The 21857-nt window shown below is 50.7% G+C and overlaps 1 protein-coding gene and 1 long non-coding RNA gene across 3 annotated transcripts in view; one reads left to right on the top strand and one right to left on the bottom strand.

Annotated features, from left to right (window-relative positions):
• The window catches only part of PIK3C2B (phosphatidylinositol-4-phosphate 3-kinase catalytic subunit type 2 beta), a 62210-nt gene that overhangs the window by 7814 nt on the left and 32539 nt on the right, over positions 1–21857 (top strand). Inside the window, exons 2-5 of one of the 2 annotated variants that reach the window (XM_029069058.2) lie at positions 12104–13145; positions 17015–17115; positions 17527–17681; positions 19142–19262. In XM_029069058.2, coding sequence (XP_028924891.1) covers positions 12195–13145; positions 17015–17115; positions 17527–17681; positions 19142–19262 — 1328 coding nt within the window. In that variant the 5' untranslated portion in view covers positions 12104–12194. Of the gene's footprint in view, positions 1–12103; positions 13146–13455; positions 14376–17014; positions 17116–17526; positions 17682–19141; positions 19263–21857 lie in introns of those variants that run through there. The other variant, XM_029069059.1, reaches the window with a different exon arrangement.
• LOC114813227 lies at positions 5972–14599 on the bottom strand. Its single transcript, XR_003760900.1, has 2 exons — positions 14314–14599; positions 5972–6139 (listed from the first exon to the last, which is right to left on the bottom strand). It is a non-coding gene; the product is annotated as an uncharacterized LOC114813227 (long non-coding RNA).

Here is a 21857-nt window from a genome sequence, read left to right as displayed (position 1 = left end):
TACAAGTAATTCAAGTTGGACACAGTCCCTGTCCCCCATGGAGCTCACAGTCTTAGTCCCCATTTAGCAGATGAGGTAACTGAGGCATAGAGCAGTTAAGTGACTTGCCCAAGGACACGAAGCAGATGTGGTGGAGCCAGGGTTAGAACCCAGGTCCTTAATACAATGTTTGGCTCATAGTAAGTGCTTAAAAATACTATTATATTATTGATACTATCATCATTGTTCATTCATTCACTCCTATTTATTGAGCACTTACTGTGTGCAGAGCACTGTATTAAGCACTTGGAAAGTACAGTTCAGCAACAGAGACAATCCCTACCCAGTTACACTTCAGGAAGAAATTCCTGGGTTAAGGCAGGGCTGGACTCACTCCACATTCACAGCAGGAAGCCCAAGTAAGAAATGGGGTGGTGTTGGATGGGTGAAACATTAGCTTCTCACCCCATTCTCCTGAGTTCGAGCAGCTCCTTGCTTACTCCAGAGCTACCAAGGGAGTGGCACATGGAATTAAAGGAGCTTTTATGAGCCGCTTGGAACCCGCCTTGGTCCATATGGATCTGGGCTCAGTGGGATTTTTCTAGTATCCTGGAGGGCCAGTCTGACCCTGGAGTGCAGTCCTAGAACACGGTTGTGAAACAGCGTGGCCTAATGGAAAGAGCACAGGCCTGAGTCCTCCGACTCCCAGGCCCATGCTGTTCCCACTAGGCCACGTAGACATGCTATGTGTCATTGCCTAGGAGTCAGAAGGTCATAGGTTCTAATCCTGGCCCCGCCACTTGTCTGCTGTGTGACCTTGGGCAAGTCAGTTCTCTTTGTTTGCCTCAGTTTCCTCGTTTGTAAAATGGGGATCAAAACTGTGAGCCCCATGTGGGACAGGGACTGTGTCCAACCTGATTATCTTGTATCCACCCCAGCTCTTAGTGAAGTGCCTGGCACATAGTAAGCACTTAACAAATATCACAATTATTAAATTATTATTATCACCAGGACGACAGGGGCTCCCAGCCAGAGTCCCTCCATACCCATCTCTGGCATCGATCCTTGGCTCACTGGCAGGCTTCCGGGCCAGGGTACCGAACCATCCTCGCAGCGGGTATCCTTCCTGGGGAGAACTGGGGCTCTGCGATCAGGAGCTCTGGATTTGCCAGGGCCCGACTGCGAGCCAGGCTAGGCTAAGAATAGAACCGAGTTGGGGCAGCAAGTCATGGCAGGAATGTCTTAAAGGGCCAGGGTGGTTTGGCAGGCTCTCCCAAGGCTCTTCAAGGAAGCACTAAGTGATGGATTTTCTCCACAGGAATGAGAATTTCCCTCAGGCCACCCACAATCTCCTGGAGCCTCTGAAGCTCTCTGTCAGGGGCCTGGAGCGAAAAGGAAGTCCCAGCCACCCTGAGCTTGCAGGAGGAATTCCTCAACCCTGGTAGGCCAGCAAGGGATGACAGGGCGTCCTGGGCCGCTCAGTGGGACACTACACGCTCCCTTTTTTTTGATCTGCCAAAATCCCCCACAGTCCCTATAGCCCAGGTCTTGCAGGAACCAAGATTCCCTTCCGCTTCTTCTCTGGGCTCTGGGATGGGGCCCTCCGGGCCATTGAAAGCACCCGATGAAAGGCCCTCGTGTCCTCTCTTTCTGGGTCACCTGAAATTCCCTCCCACCTCTACTTGATCGTGAATAGCCTCAGCGTGGGTACAGTTCCAGAAATTGGAGGCTGGGAATCTGGGGCAGGGTGGAGACAGAGCCATTTTAATGGGGCATTTGTTAAGCAGGCATACTCTGAGCCAAGCACTGTGCTGAGTATTGGGGTAGATACAGTATAATAGATTTTCTGACTCAGTCACCATCCCGTAGTCACCATCCCATATGGGGCTCCCAGAATAAAGGGGAGGGGGAACAGGTATTTCACCACCATTTTACTGGTGAGGAAACTGAGGCACAAAGAAATTAATTGACTTGCCCAAGGTTGCACAGCAGGCTAGTTGTATGATTGAGACTGGAAGTCCCAAGTCGGACAGAAACTGTATCAAAACGGACTATCTTTTATCTGCCCCAGCAGTTGGCACAAAAGCCTTTCTCTCTCTATTGTATTAAACTTTCCCAAGCACTTAGTACAGTGTCCTGTACACAGTAAGTGCTCAATATATATGATTGATTTAAGAAACATTATTATTATTATCATGGGTGTCATGACTCCCAGGCCTGTGGCCTTTCCCAAAGTGTCTAGGCCTAGAGTTGCTGCCTCCTTGAGATCAGGCCTTCTGGGCATTTTCTTGGCCAGAAGGTCTATTCATTTGGTCGTATTTATTGCGTGCTTACTCTGTGCAGAGCACTGTACTAAGAACTTGGAATGTACCATTCGGGAACAGATAGAGACAATCCCTGCCCAACAATGGGTCTATGTGATTCATGTGTGGCTGGGCAGAAGATGTAGGGAAGCAGCCTGGCTTAGTGTATAGAGTGCAGGCCCAGGAGTCAGAAGGACCTGGGTCCTTCCTCTGCCACTTGTCTGCTGGATGACCGTGGGCAAGTCCCTTAACTTCTCTCTGCCTCAGTTCCCTCTTCTGTAAAATGGGGATTAAGACTGGCAGTCCCCTTTGGGATGCGGACTTGGTCCAGTGTGTCTAGCTCGTATCTACCCCGGCTCTTAGAACAGTGCTTGACACATAGTAAGCACTTAAGTACCTTCACTATTTTAACTTCTCAGATGGGTTTGTCCCCAGCCATTTCTTTGCCCCCTGTATTACGCTGAGCTCTACAAGCTCTTTTTCTCCCACCTTTCTGAGAGAAGCCAGATCCCCGGCTGCCCTCAGTCAGTCAGTGGTATTTATTGAGCATTTACCATGTGCAGAGCACTGGATTAAGTGCTTGGGAAGTGTAGTGGTAATAATAATTAATAATAATGGCATTTGTTAAGTGATTACTATACGCCAAGCACTGTTCTAAGCGCTGGGGGGGATACAAGGTGATCTGGATGTCCCATGTGGGGATCACAGTCTTAATCCCCAATTTCCAGATGAGGTAACTGAAGCACAGAGAAGTTAAGTGACTTGCCTAAAGTCACACAGCTGACAAGCGGCTGAGCCGGGATTAGAACCCATGACCTCTAACTCCCAAGCCTGTGCTCTTTCCACTGAGCCATGCCGCTTCCCTATGCTGGTATTTAAGTGCTTACTCCTTGGCCTAGTGGGAAGGCCACAGTGACCTTGGGCAAATCACTGAACTTCTCTGTGCCTCAGTTCCCTTGTTTCCCCGCCTATTTAGACTGTAAGCCCCATGAGGGACAACGACTGTGTCCAACCTAATTCACTTGTATCTACCCCGCTCCATTGAGCAGCATGGGTTAGTGGATAGAGCAGGGGTCTAGGAGTCAGAAGGACCTGGTTTGTAATTCCAGCTCTGCCACATATCTGCTGTGTGACTTTGGGCAAGTCACTTCATTTCTCTGGGCCTCAGTTACCTAAATGGGGATTATGACTGAGTCCTGTGTGGGACGGGGACTGTGTCCAACCTCTTTAATTTGTATCTACGCCAGTGTTTAGAATAGTGCGTGGCACACAGTGTTTAACAAGTACTATTATTATTATTACTCCAGTACTTAGAACAGTCTTCGACACAGTAAGTGCTTAACAAATACCATAAAAAATAAAGTAAATATAATTGATTGATTTAAGGCTCTGGGGTGGGTTATTTGGGTAGCCAGGGCAGTGTGTCTGAAATGCCTGGGAGCAGAAGGGAGGGAACTGTTTTCCTGAGTTTCTCTGCTGCTGCTGAACTGTGTGAATCGCACCAGCTTGCAGAAGGCAATTGTTTCATTGATGCATATCAAAGGGAGAGGAGGAGGTGGAGTAAAGTGGGCGGGTCCCGTCCCCGGGCTGCCAACCTCCACACCCTGGCTCCTTCTGTCCCTCTGCCTCTCCCTTGTGTGAATTCCCAAGTGGCTACAAGTTTCTGTATAGTGGTAATTTACCAAATCCTTGAGGCCAATGGGTCGACCCTGATCCCAAAGCCGTAATCTTCCCTTTGGGATCCCAAAGGGAAGCATTCTCCCTGGCTCCCAAACCTGTAATCTTGTCATTATCCTCAACTCTGTCCTCCTCTGGATTTACCCCCCAACCATCCTCTCCAACCTTGGTGCTCTATTCGACTCACTCCTCTTATTCAACCTGCACATTCAATCTGTCACAAAATCCTGTCTGTTTTACCTTCATGGCAGTGCTAAAATCCACTGCTAAAATTGCTAAAAAAAAAAAAAAAGGCAATTTTCTACCCAAATTGCTACTACACTGGTCCAAGCACTTATCCTTTCCTGCCATGAATACTGCATCTCCTCCCCATTCCTCTCCCTGCTTCCCATTCCTCCCCTCTCCAGTCCTTACTTCACTCTCCTGCGTGGATCATTGTAATAAAAAATCTTTTCAGTCCATGCCTCCCAACCCTTTAAAAACTCCAGTATAAAAAATGGGGATTAAGAATGTAAGCCCAATATGAGACAAGGACCGTAGCCAACCTGATTAACTTGTATCTATCCCAGCAAGTAGAAAAGTGTTTGGCACATAGTAAGTGCTTAACAAGTACCATAATTATTATCCATCTCTGCATCCAACAGGAACTCTTTATCTTTGGCTTTGACACTCAGTAGGCTGCCACTAGTCTGCTGTGTGACCCTGGGCAAATCACTTCACTGCTCAGTGCCTCTTACCTCATTTGTAAAATGGAGATTGAGACTGTGAGCCCCTTGTGGGATTGGGACTGTGTCCAACTTGATTTGCTCGTATCTATCCCGGTACTTAGTACCGTGTCTGGCACATAAGTGATTAACAAATACCATCATCATCATCATTCCCCCTCCTACCTTATCTCACTGATTTCCTGCTACAACCCAGCGCTCATACTCTGTTCATCTCCCACTGTATCCTGATCTCATCTGTCTTACACCAATTCCTTGCTCATTTACTACTTCTGACCTGGAACTTCCTCCTTCATAACTGACAGACCACTACTCTCCCCAACTTCAAAGTCCTCCTCAAATTACATCTACTCAAAGACGCCTCCCCTAACTAATGCCTAATTTTCCCTATATGTCCTCGCTTCTGTACCATCTATGCACTTGGATCTGTATCTCATAAACACTTAATATTTGCACCACCTTCAGCACCCAACCTTTATGTATTCTCCTATTTTCTGTTTGTAATTTATTTTAATGTCTCTCTCTCCCTCTAGACTCTAAGCGCCTTGTAGGCAGGGATTGGATCTAAAAATATATTTAATAATAATAATGGTATTTAAGCACTTACTATGTGCCAAGCGTTCATTTATTCATTCAGTCATATTTATTGAGCACTTACTGTGTGCAAAGCACTGTACTAAGCGCTTGGAAAGTACAATGCAACGATAGAGGCAATCGCTGCCCACAATGGGAAAAAATTAACTAATTCTGGTGGGAATTGAACCCACAACCTTTGAATCACTCTCTCTAGTCACTTGAAGTCCAATGCGCTATCCATGGCAAGTGCTGGGGTAGATACAAGGTAATCAGGCTGTCCCACATGGGGGCTCACAGCCTTAATCCCCATTTTACAGATGCAGTAACTGAGTTATAGAGAAGTTAAGGATTTGCCCGAAGTCACACAGCTGACAAGAATTGGTGTTGGGATTAGAACCTGTGACCTCTGACTCCCAAGCCCGTGCTCTTTCCACTAAGCCACGCTGCTTCTCTGTATTTTCTGTACTCTGTTTTGCCATGCTGTTCTCTCCCAAGCACCTAGTACAGTGCTCTGGACACAGATTGGGAGGAAGAATGTGCAGAAAATGCAAAGAGCAAACAGGCTGTTCCCTCCCCTCCTGCAATCCAAGGCCACCCAGCAGGAGGGCAGGCGTTCCTGGGAGCACCTGAGACCGCTCCATTTCTCTTCCTTGGAAAGAGGTGTAAGCTTTTCCCTTGTCTCGAGATTTTGGAAGAAACAGACTCTAGAAACCCAAGGCGATGGTGTTTTAATAAATAGGAGTAGGTCAGTTAACAACTGGCCACATAACAGCAGGGTATGATCTTGGACTTCGTTTTTACAAAAAGTTTCATTATTATTTTATGAGACTATGGTGGTGGGCAGAAAGTCTTGGAGCTTGGTGGGGTAGTCTTGAAGCCCTAGAAAAGAGAATGGGATTTGAGGGGAAAACATCCTGGTTAATACAGTTAGAACAGTGCTTGACACATAGTTAACCCTTAACAAATACCATAATAGGGAATGTATCCACTGATTCTGTTGTAGTGTATTCTCCCAAGCTCTTAGTACAATGCTCTGCTCGTAGTAACTGCTCAATAATAATAAAGTTAGCATTAGAATTTAGGTAGCCTACTGTCTGCAAAGCAATACACTAAGCGCTGGGATAAAATACCTGGGTGGAAATTAGATAGGGTCTTTGGACTCCAAAGCATTCACAAAACAGAAATAAAGGGGAGAGAAAAAATTGGTTACAGACCTGAAAGGAACAACGAAACAGTAAAAGCACAAAACGGGAGACAAGGACAAAGTTGAGTACAAAAAGAGCAGTACGATACTGTGAGCAGAGGAGAAGAGCTTCAAGGTCCTCCCATTTGGGGATCCCAAGAACAATTCAGGGGCAGCGGGACCCCGTGACCCTTCCAATGCCCCCAATTCTGAGGAGACTTCAGGCTGCTGCTGCTTCTGTCGTTCCTGCCAATGGGGGACAGGCCCGAAGCGAGGTGCCAGCTTACCTGGATGGGGTTTACCGGTGGTGTTATTTAGTGACCTGGTGGTTAGAAGTCAGAAGTGTTTTCTGGCCCAAAGAGGAAGGACACTTGGGGAATCTTACCAAATGACCCAGATTTGTGCAATGGGGAATCCCCGGTTTGGTGTGAGTAAATAGGAAAAGAAGCAAGGATCAGCGTGGACCACAAGGCATCAAAAGAGTCAGTGTTATTTCTCCAATAGCAAACCATCTGCAATGTGTCATATAGGTGAAACCCTCATTAAGTTGCTGGATTCTGCTTTGACTTTCACATTTCAAGAAGGCTATGAAGGAACTAGGGAGTATCCAGAGAACAGCAGTGAAAATGGATGTTATAGGAGGAGAGCTTAAAGGACCTAGAGTTGTCCAGCCTTTAAATCTAAGGGATTTCATCAAGAGTATGCTGAACAGTTGATTTCCATCTCCGTAGAGTGACAGCAAAAGGAAATGCACCAGGAAGAATTTAGGTTAGATCTAGGAAATAACTTTGGTTCTTTTTAATGGTATTTGTTAAGCATTAACTCTGTGCCAGGTATTGTATTGAAGGAGCTCTGGGGTAGATTTACTGACACTGTCCTCTTCTATCTTTCTGGGAGCTCCTTCTCAGTCTCGGGCTCCTCCTCTGCCTCCCACCCCCTAAATATGGGAGTCCCTGAGGATCATTTCTGGGTCCCGTTCTCTTCTCCATCTACACCCACTCCCTTGGAGAACTCATTCACTCCCATGGCTTCAGCTACCACCTCTCTACAGACGATTCCCAAATATACTTCTCCAGTCCTGATCTCTCTCCTTCTCTGCAGTTTCACATTTCCTCCTGCCTTCAGGACATCTCTATAGGGATGTCCTGCCACCTCAAACTTAACATGTCCAAAACAGAACTCCTTGTCTCCCCTTCCCACCCCGCCAACCTCCCTCAACTTTACCATCACTGTTGACAGCACCACCGTCCTCCCTGCCTCACAAGCTCGTAACCTTGGCATTATCCTCAACTCATCTCTTATTGAACCCACATATTCAATCTGTCATCAAATCATGTCAGGTCAACCTTTACAACATCACTATAATCCACCTTTTCCTCTCCATCCATAGTGCTACCATGTTAATCCAAGCATTTATCCTACCCCTTCTTGATTACTGCGTTAGTTTCCTTGCTGACCTCCTTGCCTCCTGTCTTTCCCCACTCCATACTTCACTCTGCTGCCCAAATCATTTTTCTGCAAAAACATTCAGTCCATGTTTCCCCACTCCTCAAGAACCTCCAGTGGTTGCCCATGCACCTCCACATCAAACAGAAACTCCTTACCATACCATCTACTTTAAAGTATTCAATAACTTTTTTCCCTCCTACCGTACTTTGCTGCTTTCCTACTAAAACCCGGCCCGCATACTTCGCCCCTCTAATGCCACCTTCCTCACTGTACCTTGATATCATCTACCTCCCCACTGACCTCTCCCCCACATCCTGCCTCTGGCCTGTAACGCCCTCCCTCTTCATATCTGAAAGGTGATCACTTCCCCACCTTCAAAACCTTATTAAAAGCTCATTTCCTCTAACAAGCCTTCTGTGATTTAAGCCATCATTTCTCTTCTCCTGATCCGCTCTGCAACACCTTTTCACTTAGTTTTATACCCTTTAGTCACTCTTCCCTCAGCCCCACAACACCTATGCATGTATCTGTAATTTACTTATATTAATGCCTTATCTCCGCTTCTAAGCTCACTGAGGGCAAGGAACATGTCCACAAACTCTGATATACTGTAGTTTCCCAAGCATTTAGGACAGTGCTCTGTACACAGTAAGTGATCAATAAATATGATTGATTGATAATATGATGGTATTTGTTAAGCGCTTACTATTTGCCGCGCACTGTTCTAAGCACTGGGGTAGATACAAGGTAATCAGGTTGTCCTGTGTGGGGCTCACAGTCTTAATCCCCAATTTACAGATGAGGTAACTAAGGCACAGAGAAGTTAAGTGACTTAGCCAAAATCACACAGCTGACAAGTGGTGGAGCTGGGATTAGAACCCACGACCTCTGACTCCCAAGCCCGTGCTCTTTCCACTAAGCCACGCTGCTTCTAATCACGGTGGACACAGATTATGTCCCATGTGGGGTTTACAGTTTTAATCCCTATCTTACAGATGAAGAAACTGAGGCACAGAGAAGTTAAGTGACTTGCCCAACGTCACGCAGCAGCCTTACTGGTCTGATCCACCAAAGAGACTTGCGGAATCTCCATCCTCAGAGATCTTTAAAAACAGGATGAACCCCCTGGATGTTTTAGGCATTAGTCTGCCTGGAGGAAGGGGGCAGAGTCATCTGGTCCCCTGAGATCCTTTCCAGTCATATTATTCCATGACTCCACAGTTCCTGTCCAGAGGGAGTGTGTTTTCTGTCCACGTGCCCTGGGGCCAGTTGGTGCTAGGTTCCTTTATCAGGCAAAGAAAGGCTCTTAGGAGAGTCTTGGGGAGGGAGAGGAGACCAGAGGGCTGGTCGGGGGTGGAACAGGGCTGGGATTGTGCAGCCGGTCACTCTGGGGCTGGGGGTGGGATAAGGGCAGGGGCACTCGTTCCTTGCTGTAAGAGGCTGCATTGTTCTGGGACTGATGGGGGACAGCAAAGGGTCTGGTGCCTCTGGGAAGTCCTTGGGAGCTAAGGGAGGCTGGGAACTGGGACTCCTGGGTCAGATGCCAGCCTTCTGCCAGATCTCCAGGTATCTGGTCTAGACACTCCCAAGGGCTTGGAAAGAGCCCAGCCATTTAAAAGCAGAGAAGGACAGCCTCTCCAGATTATCCTCTGGACCGTGAGCTCATTTTGGGCAGGGACTGTGTCTACCAACTCTGTTACAGAGTACTCTCCCAAGCACTTGGTGCAGAGTACTGTATTGAGCGAAGCATTCAATAGAGGTCATTAAATGATTATCCCTGAGATCAGCCTGAGGGAAAATCCCCCCCTCTGCCTCAGTGCAACTGAAGGCTGCATTCAAGTCGGCAAGTCGAGGGAGTGGAGGAATAATAATTAACATATTTGTTAAGTACTTACTCTGTGCCAGGCACTGTACTACGTGCTAGGGTGGATACAAGTAAATCGAGTTGGACACACTCCCTGTCCTGCTTGGGGCTCACAGTCTCAAACCCCATTTTACAAATGAGGAAGCTGAGGCACAGAGAAGTAAAGTGACTTGCCCAAGGTCACACAGGAGACAAGTGGTGGAGCTGGGATTAAAGCCCTTGACTTTCTGACTCCCAGGCCCGATCTCTATCCACTCTCCCAACGTGCAAGGTGGCAGACAGCCCTGTTGACCCTGGAGCTGGGCTGGATTTGTGCTTGAGGCAGGGCAGCTCCTGGCCAGGCCCCAGGTCATTCAGGGACCACCCTCCATTGTCCGCCCACTGGACAACATGGAGCAGATTGTGTGGGAGCCAAGAGAAGCAAGTCTCTTACTTCAGGAACCATGAGGGCTTGGAACAAGTCGGGGGAGGGACCTCGCCATTCTTTTTCCTTGCTGGGGGTCTCAGGCTCTTGGGACCCCAGGGAACCTCCAGAAGTCAGCTTGGCCTAGCCCTTGCTTCCGGGCAGAACTGCACTTCAGGCATTCCAAGCAGATGAGAATCTTTGTAGCATACTCTGAGTAAGAGAACTCATAACCCTCCTCTAAGCTGACTCTAAATCCCTCTTTTTTTTTTTGTAAAAGGTTATTTGATAAGCACTTACTATGTGCCAGGGCACTATACTAAGGACTGGGATTAGTTACAAGATGATCAAGTTGGACACAGTCCGTATCCCACATGGGAGTCGTAGACTTAATCCCCAGTTTATAGATGAGTTACCTGAAGCACAGAGAAGTTAAGTGATTTGCCCAAGATCACACAGCAGACAAGTGGCAGAGCTGGGTGTAGAACCCAGGTCCTTGTGACTCCCAGATCAGTGCTTTATCCAATAGACCTCACTGCATTTCAGGTCTTGCAGTAAAAGTTCATTTCCTTGTAGTTTGATTTAATTGTGGTACGTAACATCTGGTCTTAACATCAGGAATCCCCCTGACCTGGTCCCCTACCTCAGAGCCTCCCCCTTAGTCTGGTGAGGACTGACTTAACCTCTAATTGAATTCTAGCCTGGAGGAAGGGATGGGGGGAGTATCGGGGTAGGGTGTGGGAGAGAGATTTTGGAAGGAAACGGGCCAGTCAGGGGCCCTCTGCTTCTATAACATGGCCATAACCCCAAGGCCCTTAGAGAAGCAGCGTCTCTTAGTGTAAAAAGCATTGGCCTGGGAGTCAGAGGACATGGGTTAATAGTAATAATAATGTTGGTATTTGTTAAGCGCTTACTATGTGCAGAGCACTGTTCTAAGCGCTGGGGTAGATACAGGGTAATCAGGTTGTCCCACGTGAGGCTCACAGTTAATCCCCATTTTACAGATGAGGTAACTGAGGCACAGAGAAGTTAAGTGACTTGCCCACAGTCACACAGCTGACAAGCGGCAGAGCCGGGAGTCGAACTCATGACCTCTGACTCCGAAGCCCAGGCTCTTTCCTCTGAGCCACGCTGCTTCCCTGGGTTCTATCCCAGCTTCACCACATGTCTGCTGTGTGACCTTGGGCAAGTCACTTAAATTCTCTGTGCCTCAGTTACCTCATCTGAAATAGAGGGATTAAGATTGTGGGCCCCATGTGGGACAGGGACTGTGTCCAACCCGATTATCTTTGATCTACCCCAGTGCCTAGAACAGTGCTTGGGACATAGAAAGCGTTTAGCAAATAGCACAGTTATCACAGTGATTAACTCTTCTCCCAGATGGCAAGTCTCAGCCCTGATTCTCTGGTCCAGTTGGAGCCCTTGGGCTCCCTCTTCTCCTTTTCTTCCCACTGGAGGCCACATTTTAGCACTGGGAGAGGAGCCAGTGAGTGAGGTGGGGCTGATCAAGAGATGGTGATAATAATAACAACAGTGGTATTTAAGTGCTTGCTATGTGACAAGCACTCTACTCTGTGGTGGGGTAGACACAAGATAATCTGATGAGACAGTCCCTACCCGACATGGGTGCCCAGTTTAAGTAAAGGGGAGAACAGGTATTGAATTCCCATTTTACACATGAGGAAACTGAGGCACAGAAAGGTCAAATGGACTCTCCCAAGGTCACACAGCAGGCAGTTGTTGGAGCCGCGGTTAGAACCCAGGTCCTTTGACTCCCAGGCCCATTTTCTTTCCGCTAGGTGACGCTGCAAATCCAGCACGCTGCAGGGCCGGACTCTTGGGCTGACAGTGGGAGTGGGTTTCAGGGTGGGTTTCCTCTCAGGATGGAGAGGAGGAAGGGTCTCTGGCCCCCTGACTTAAGTCTGTACCCCTCCTTCTCCCCAGGAACACCATGCCGCTGCTCCGGAGTCCCGATGGTGGCAGAAACTAGGGGCCAGGACCTCTTCCTCTCCGTGACGCTCTCTCCGGCCCCGCCATGTCTGCCACCCAGGGCAATGGGGAGCACTGGAAGTCCCTGGAGTCGGTGGGCATCAGCCGCAGCGAGCTGGCCATGGCGGAGGCTCTGCAGATGGAGTACGACGCCCTGACCCGCCTGCGGCATGACAAGGAGGAGAGCCGGGCCAAGGGGCGGGCGGAGCCGCCGCTCATCAGCTGGGACGGGCCCGTCCTGGAGTACTACGCCAAGCCGGCGGCCGGTGGCCGGAGGGATGTCCAGCTGGTGCGGGGGCTGTCGGGCTCGGACCCCACCCTCAACTATAACTCCCTGTCCCCACAGGACCTGCCACCCAACCGCTGCAGCTCAAGGGGCTCCCGGCCCGGCTCGGACCCCCAGCCCTGGTGCAAGGGGGCCCTCCCAGGGGACTACCTGTACATCTTTGGCAGCTCTGGGGGGGGACTCTCCCTGCCTTTGGGTCCCCCAGAACTGAGCGACGGGGACTCCCCCAAGAAGCTGTCCCCTCCCCCGCTGCCCCCCCGTGGCTCCATTTGGGCCGAGGCCCCCCAGCCCCAGGGGAAGGGCTCGCCCAACGACATCAACACCTTCTCCTCGTCCCGGCCACCCCCCGGCAAGCTTCTGGGGCGGCAGATCCTGGAGGAGGAGGAGCGGGAGGAGCAGGGGGAGGACCGGGGGGATGGGAGCGGGGGCGGCCGAGGGGACCTGCTGGGGGCGATGGACTTTGACGGCATCAACGACGCCATCACCCGCCTCAACCTGAAGTCGACGTATGATTCGGAGCTGCTGAGGGCCCCTGGCAGGGACTGGAAGGAGGGTCGGGGCATTCTGAGCTTTGCCAAGGACACGCCTGGGAAGCCGGTGGCTCGGAGCAAGACCATGCCCCCTCAGGTGCCCCCTCGCACGTACGCCTCCCGCTGTGCCAACCGCAAGAATTCAGCGTCCAACAAGAACCGACGCATCTCTGCTGATCCGGTCAGGACTGCCCTCCTCCTCTCTCCCCAACCCTCCGTCTGCCATCCTCTTCCTCCTTCTCTTTCCCCTATTGAGTTCCTATCCCTCCTTCATCTTTTCCTTCTCCCTCTCTTCCATGCTGTTCTGGACTTCGTGGCTGCTGTTTCTTAATTGTGGTATTTAAGTGCTTCTTTTGTGCAGAGCACTGTGGGATAAATACAAGATCATCAGGTCAGATGCAGTCGCTGTCCCACATGTGAGGAGAGAGAACAGGTATCAAACCCCCATTTCACAGGTGAGGAAACTGAGGCACTGAGCAGTCAAGTGACTTGTCCAAGGTCAGACGGTAGGCAAATGGCAGAGCTGGGTTGAGAATCCTGGTCTCCTGACTCTCAATCCCATCCTCTTCCCAGTGGGCCAAGGGGGCCTGGAAGAATGTTGTAGCTGTTACAGAAAAATTGGTTTCAGGGAGTAGAGTCTGATGTGAAATCAACTTCTCATTCCCTGTCCTCCCAACCACTTCCAGTGTCCTGCCCTCTGGGGATCGGATAACCGCAGTCAGAACTGGAGCAAAAATCTGGGAAGGCCCAGGGGAAGGTGCAGTCCGTGGAGAGAGATGTGACTTGGGTGTCCGGAAGGGGAGTCCCAGACCTGTCCCCCAGGAGGTTTCCACATGACGGTGCCCATGTAGTTCGAGCCCCCGAGAGGTTGCCAGCTTTTTTGATTTCAAGCCTCTAGAGCTGGGGCGAGAGGTGTGGCCAGCGTCTATTTATATGGCAGGGAGATTCCAGCCTTCGGCTCCCACTCCCCCAGCTCAGCCTGTTTTCCAACTTGGGCTGCCTGGGATCGCTTCCCGCCCCTGGCGTTTCTTCTGCCAGCTCCCGGTAACCGGAGCTTCCGGAAGGAACCTGGAGTCTCCTTGAAGGGCCGGAGCTGAGCCGGGGGAAGGAAGGTGGGGGAATGCAGCCTCCTTCCTCACCTCCTCCCCTGGAGGTAGGGGTCAGCCAGGCCGGGAGGGAAGACCCCCCGGGGTCCCCATTGCCCCGGCCCACCCCACCCCCTCGCTTTCGCCGGGCTTCCAGCTGGGGGCACCCCTGCAGGACCAGGGAAGCAGGCCCGGCCCTGGGACTGACTGGCCCCCAGTACCAGCCGGCTAGCCGGTCTGCCACCCTCCTCCTCTTGGACTTACCTGCCACGGGCTCCCACAGCCAGGAGCACAAGAGGCCACTGGGACCTGTTAATGGGGGGCAAGTAAGTGGATTCTCTTTTCCTTTGGGACCGGTGGGTGCTTCTGAAAGGGCTTAGGTCTGGGCTCCAACGTTGACCCATTTTCTTGGCTCTCTACCATCTCAGTCTTTGCCTTTGTGTCTCTTTCGCTATCGCTGGGCACGTAAGTGCGTGTGTGTGTGTCTGTTCTGTGGGTTAATTGCTGACAGAAAGGCTACTGTTATGACTGTGCGCACACAGACACAAAGAGCAAGGTCAGGCCTAACACACTGAATACCCCTGTGTCAACGTCCCAACCCACCCTGGCTGAGGAGAGGGGTTGGCTTGGGGACTAGGCGACTGAGAGGAAGTGAAGCTGAGAATGAGGAACTTAGTCCTCTTCCTCAGTCTCCCCTCTGTAGGCAGTTGGAGTTGCCGTGTGACCCATGTGTGTGGCCCAGAGGGGAGTGGGACGGAAGTGGGGTCTGGGCCTCCGGGGAACATCTCTAAGGAAATGTCTCTATGCCTGGTTGAAAGGTCACAGATGCAACTCCATTGGAACAAGATTGTGGTCCCCCTGCCCATCTCCCCTGATTCCCTCCCATTGCAGGACTTTCCACCCTTAACCCATCATCATCTGCCACCCACCTCCTCTCCACCCTCCTCCGCCTTGTTCTAACCAGGCTGCCCTGCAGGGTGGATTTGGGGCTCCACTCTGCTGCCCTGCACCCTCCTCTGTCTCCTGGGGTGGACTTTGCATCAGCTATGAGGAGGAGGAACGGGGTGATAGAGGAGTCTTGTTCTACAGACCCCCCCCCCCCCCCCCGCCACCATCCTGAGAGCCATTTCTGCCCTTTCCCAGGCAGGCTCCAGCACCTCATTTATTCATTCATTCAGTTGTATTTATCGAGTGCTTATTATGTGCAGCGCACTCTTCTAAGCGCTTGGGAAAGTACAATACAGCAATATAGACAGACCATCTCTGCCCACAATGAACTCACAGTCTAGAGGGATAAAGATGGTATTCGTTAAGCACTTACTATGTGTCAGGCACTGTACTAAGCACTGGGTTGGATATAGTCAAATTGGGTTGGACACAGTCCCTGTGCCATGCGGGGCTCACGGTCTCAAGCTCCATTTTACAGATAAGGTAACTGAGGCACAGTGAAGTGACTTGCCCAAGGTCACACAGCAGACAGATGGCGGAGCTGGGATTAGAACCTCACTCTCCGGATGGTTAGCCTTTCCAACACCTGCCAGTTGTTGTTCTGGTGCCCATCAAATAGTGTTTAAGTGACAGCTCCCAGTGTCGGAATTAGCAGTCCCGGGCTTCTAGAGTCCTGGCTCCCCATCGACTGGGCCTGCTTTGCTCACGACAGAGGGCTGCAGTTTTGGGAGCAAGAGTCCAAAGCTTCCGTGCCAGTCTCCGCAAGCCCTCTGTCCTCCAGCAGAAGGCTCTTCCCTGCTGGACCCATCCTTTTGGAAGCTGTGCTTGGCCTTGAGTCCCAGGAAGTGGAGCTCTGTCTTGGGCCCCTGGGGTTCTTGTCAGAGAGAGGGCCTTTGGGAAGCTCACAGTCTAATGGGGGAAGACAAGCCATTCTCAGAAGCCTCATGGCCTGGTAGAAAGAGTAAGGAAACTCGGGCTCGAGTCCCAGCTGCACACATTCTTCTTGTGGGACCTTGAGCAAGTCACTTAACTTCTCTGGGACTCAGCTTTCTCAACTCTAAACCTGGGAGGAGAGACCTACTCTCCCTCCCTCTTTGACTGTCAGCCCCATGTGGGACAGGGAACTGTGTCCCACCTGATGATCTGGTATCTGCCCCTCTGCTTAGCACCGTGAATGGCCCATGTAGTAATCACTTAATAACTACCATCATTATTCCAGATGTCCCCCACCACGGGGCCCATCGAGGTTCAGAGTTGGCCGAGACTTGGGAAGATGAGCTGGAGAGAGGGAGGGCTGTGCTGCTTCTGCAGCTCGACATCACAGGAGAACAAGGAACCGGCCCTCTCTCTCCACAGCTCAGCACCTCAGACTTGGCCAGATGGGTGTGAAAGCAGCCAGGCCCGATATGGGCACGGGGTGAGGGTCCATGGCAGAATAGAGCACAGGCCTGGAAGTCAGAAGGACCTGGGTTTTAATGCCAGCTCCGCCACCTGTCTCCTGTGTGACCTTGGGCTAGTCACTTCACTTTGCCTCAGTTATGTCATCTGTAAAATGAGGATTAAGACTGTGAGCCTTATGTAGGACAGGAACTGTGTCCAACCTGATTAATTTTTATCTACCACAGCGCTTAAAGCAGTGCCTGACACATAGTAAGTGTTTAACAAAAAACATAAGAAAAGATTGGCCTCTTGGGGATATGACCGGTCTTTTTTTTCCACTGGAATTTGTTTAGCACTTACTATGTGCCAGGCACTGTACTAAGCACTGGGGTAGAAGCAAACTAATCAGGTTGAGCCTGGTCCATGTCCCATATGGGGTCCACAGTCTTAATCTCCATTTTACAGACGAAGTAACTGAAACACAGAGAAGTGAAGTGACTTACCCAAGGTCACATAGCAGACCAGAGGCTGAGCAGGGATTAGAACCCAGGTCCTCTGACCTCCAGGCCTTTGCTCTATCCAGTAGGACTTGCTGCTTCGCTAGTTAGCTCACTAGGTCTGGGCTTTTCTCCCTCAGATTGGCTCCCGGCCCCACTCTGCCACCAATGGCTATGAGCTGTTTGAGGTCTCAGAGGAGAGGGATGAGGAAGTAGCCGCTTTCTGTCATATGCTGGATGTGTAAGAACCTGGGCTGGGAATGGGCCGGGAATGGACTGGGGTTGGGGAGGAGCAGTCCGCTGTGGGGGCTTTCCTGGGAAGAAGCTTACTGCAGGGACTGCTAGCAGGGAAGTTGGACCTTACGAAGCCTGGAAGACCCTCCGATAGGAGACCACAACTCTATGGTGCTCTTCCAAATGCTTAATACAGTGGTCCATGCCCAGTAAGCCTTCAATAAATGTCACTGATTGACTAATTGATTCAGAGGGGCAGGAGGGCTGGGGAGGAGGTGGGTGCGGGTGGTCAGTGGGTTGGGACCGGACGTCTCCCTGTGTCTGCCGTGACCGCCCCCCCCCCTTCACCCCCATCTCTCCCTCCCTGCCTCCCGGGGTCCGTGGGATGGGATTCTTCCTCTCCCATTTGTCTCCACAGCCTGCGGGCTGACTCCAACGTACAGGACTACTCCCTCACCGGCTACGTCTGGAGCGCCGTCAACCTGAGCCCGGAGCACCTGGGCCCCGGCGTCAGCCTGAAGGTCACGGTAGTGTGTGACTATCTGCGGGAGCCAGTCACCTTCACCTGTGACTGTAAGTTGGCTTGTGGTGACAAAAGAGGAGGAAAATTTGTTATCCAGAAGGGAAAGGTAGTTGGGGTCCAGGGGCAGAGGTTGGGCTGATTGTCTGATAGGATAAGTTGGCAGGGACTTGGGGGATGACTTGGGGGGGGATCACTGCAGGAAGCCAGCTTTGATACCAAGCCTCTGGACCGACTCTCCATTCCCCCAGTCCATAGATCCCCTGCCCTGCACGCTCAGGAGTGTTTGACCCATATGGCTCGCCCTACCTCTCCCCTTCCAGCCCCCTCTCAACACCACCCTCTCTACTCAACTCTTTCACTCCCCTATCCCTTCATTGCTTTTGCACCACTAACCCACAGCTCTGGATCACCTGCATTTTCCACCTCCTTTGCTCTTATGCTTGAGCCTCTGAACGCTGCTGGCAGAAATCTAAACATCAGTCTGACCTTGTCCACTTCAAGTTTGTCCTTTCTTGCCTTAATTCTGCCTACTCCTCTGCCCTGCAAAACTGTTTCTCTTCCTCATTGACACTCATGCCATCCCCCTCATCAGTTGTTCCAGACATTTAACTCCCTCCTAAGGCCCCTTGCCTCCGCCCCCTGACCCCACCCAGTCCCTCACCACCAACAATCTGGCCATCTACTTTATTAAGAAAATTAACACCTAGAGGTGTGAGCTACCCAAAATCACCCCTCCCCGCTTCAATCCCCCTTCCTCTTGGCCCTCTTTTCAGCTTTCCCATCCTTCCTAGAAGTATCTCCCGAATAGATCTCCTGCCCCCTCTCAAGTACCACCCCCTCCACATACACTTCGCACCCCATTCCTTTGCACCTTATAAAAACTCTAGCCCCTTCCCTCCTTCCCTCCATAACTACCATCTTCAACCACTCATTCTCCAATGGATTCTTCCCCACTGCCTTCAAACATGCCCACATCTCCCCCGTCCTAATAAAAACCCCTCCCTTGACCCCACAGCCCCCTCCCGTTATCACCTCTCTCCCTCCTACCCTTCCTCTCAAACTCCTTGAGTGAGTCATCTACACTCGCTTCAAATTCCTCTCCTCCAACTCTCCTGGACCCCCTCCAATCTGGCTTCTGCCACCTTCACTCTACTTAAACCGCCTTGCCCATGTTCCCTGCCCACAAAAGCATAGAGTCTAGAGGGGGAGACAGACATAAATAAATTAGTACATAGAAAGTGCTCAGTAAATACCACTGATTGATTGATTAAATTGGCCCATGGGGTGGAGGACGACAGTACCCTTAGGCTCTTTGAGTGTGAGGCTTTGACTGCTTCCAATATAGCTAGATTTGGAGCTTTTGAAGTAACAGGAGGGTTGGGGGAGGAGGAGGCCTTAGGACGTGGAGATATGGGCTTGGTGGCCTCAGTTCATACATGATTCCAGAACTCCAAGAGGAGGTTCTGGTCCTCCACTGTGCTGTGCTTCCTGTCTCCCTCGACCCTGGCAGGTTCCTCCACCGTGGATCTCCTCATCTACCAAACCCTGTGCTATACTCACGAAGAGCTGCATGACGTGAACGTGGATGACTTTGTGCTGAAGCTTTGCGGGCTGGAGGAGTTCTTGCAGAAGTGAGTGAATGAACGAGTGAGAAGGAACCAGTGGTTTTCCAAAGGGCCCAGATCCTCCTTTCATTCATTCATTCAATAGTATTTATTGAGCGCTTACTATGTGCAGAGCACTGTACTAAGCGCTTGGGATGAACAAGTCGGCAACAGATAGAGACAGTCCCTGCCGTTTGACGGGCTTACAGTCTAATCGGGGGAGACGGACAGACAGGTAGGCACCAGCCAGAGCCTGCTGGAGGAAGAAATCTTGGACCATTTTGGGCTGCAGTGGGGTGGGAATGGGAGTCCTTGAGCTGGGCTTAGTGGTCCCAGGAAACCCTCTGGAAGCATGTGGCTTGCTGGGTCTCGCTGGTCTTGGGATCTAGGGGTGCCCAGAACTGGCTTCTCCGACAGCTGGCTGTTGGAAAGGGAAAGGCTGTGTCAGCTAAACCAATGACGGCAGATGACATTGGGAGCTAGATTTGGACAGAGAGAGGCTGGAGACTGATCCTCAAACCACCGCAGACCAAGGAGGGGTCAGAGAAAAATGGAATGTGACTGAATGCCCAGGGCTAGGCCAAATGCTTCTTTGGGAGTTGGCAGGGTTGGATTTGGGTTGGCAACAGTGGACACGCTGTGCCAGGGGGTGAGGTCATTCCCCCACCCTCTCTGGGCTGCTGGCCGGGACGGTACTGTCATCCACTTCTCTCCGTCATGGTCGTGCCACGGAGGCAGCAACAGCAGTAGCCTCCCTGGAAAAACCGATCAGGGTCCAGGGAAGCAACTCCATTCCTGGCTTCTATAGGAGCCTTGGGTCTCCTGGCCAGGGAGATGGGAGTGGTGTAAAGCTGGGAGGGAGAGGAGGTAGCAGGGCTTTGCTCACTCCTCTCTCTGGTCAGAGGTGGCAGGAGATTAGCAGGATCACTGCCCTGGGTACTCTGACTCTGGAGTCTGGGGTCGGTCACAGGCACGGGGAGCAGGGAAGTTGGGTAATCATTCATTCAATCGTATTTATTGAGCGTTTACTGTATGCAGAGCACTGTACTAAGCGCTTGGAATGTACAATTCAGCAACAGGTAGAGACAATCCCTGCCCGACAACAGGCTCACAGTCTAAAAGGGGGAGACAGACAGCAAAACAAAACAAGTAGACAGGCATCAATACCATCAAAATAGATAAATAGAATCATAGATATACAGACATCATTAAAAGAATAGACAAATAATATACACAAATATACGCAAGTGCTGTGCGGACGGGAAAGGGGAAGAGCAGAGGGAGAGAGTAGGGGCAATGGGGAGGGGAGGAGGAGCAGAGGGAAAGGGAGGGCTCAGTCTGGCAAGAGGGTAAGAAAGTTTGGTGGATGTGAGGAAGGAGAGTATTCCAGGTCAGTGGTAGGATGTGGGCCAGGGATCGACAGCGGGACGGGCGAGAATGAGGCACATTGAGGAAGTTAGCGGCAAAGGAGTGGAGTGTACGGGGTAGGCTGTAGAAAGAGAGAAGGGAGGTGAGGTAGGAGGGGGCAAGGTGATGGAAAGCTTTGAAGCCAATAGTGAGGAGTTTTTGCTTCATGTTCCCTGCCCACAATGAGCTTATGATCTAGAGGCAGAAACAGACATTGATATAAATAAATAATTTATAATATGTAAATGAAAGATATGTACAGAAAAAATTTAAACCACAAAACCAAAAATTAACTGCAAACCAGTATTTTTATTGCCTACTTTCCACTAAGTACTGTGTAGGTAATAAATAGATTTCTTACCATGTGGTAAGCTTGGTTCGCTGCAGGGGAAGCAGAGCCCTAGTGAAATAGGAGTTAGAGGATTTTAGGTCATTATAAAGGCTTGCCTCTACTCCAGAACTGAGTTGAAGTTGCATCCCTAGTAGTGAAAGGAAACTCCATCCAGAAAACTCCAATAACTTCTGGGAAACATAGGTAATCAGCATCTTTACATATTATTGGAAGTATGGTATCCCCCCTTTCCGTTTCTGCAATTCCCTTGCCAGCTTTTAATGAGAGCTCTGATTGAAGGTTTTGATGTCAAGCAGCTCTGACAAAAGAATAAATAACTGTACGGTAAACACAACACTATCTAACAGTTATACTATTGTAGATCAGCTTGCTAGGGCTCATGGATGGGGGATCTGGACACCTGAGCTGTTGCTGGCATTGCTGTCTCTGGGCCTCAGTTTCCCCTTCTTCAGCGAAGACAGTAAAGGTCTTCGGCTTTTGAGCTTTTTCAGCTCAAAGGGGCCAGAGGAATACAGGGTGGGGGTGTGATTGGCTTTTTCTCGAGTGGGGCACGCTGCCAGTTTTGCCTCTGGGCTGCCGGGCATAATCCTGGGAACCTGCCCTTCCTTTTACCGGTCAGTGCTGGCCCAGAGAGGGCAAAGAGTGAAGACTGGTGAGGTGCTGGATTTGGGTTGAGAGGTTTGAAGGAGGCTCTGAAGGAATGGCAGGCTAGGCAGCCACCCTCCCTTTCTTCCTCCCTCATTAGAGAAGTCCTCAGCCTCAGGTGAGAGAAAGGGAAGAGAAGGGTTCAGGCCCCCAGGAGGAGGGCCAGAAGGGGTAAACAGAGCCTAGAAGCTGCAGACACTTCTGTCAACACCATTCAG

This window comes from Ornithorhynchus anatinus, chromosome 7, assembly GCF_004115215.2.
Source record: "Ornithorhynchus anatinus isolate Pmale09 chromosome 7, mOrnAna1.pri.v4, whole genome shotgun sequence".
Lineage (NCBI taxonomy): Eukaryota > Metazoa > Chordata > Mammalia > Monotremata > Ornithorhynchidae > Ornithorhynchus > Ornithorhynchus anatinus.
Note: the sequence above shows the minus strand (reverse complement) of the source record. Positions and strands in the feature narration are given on the sequence as shown.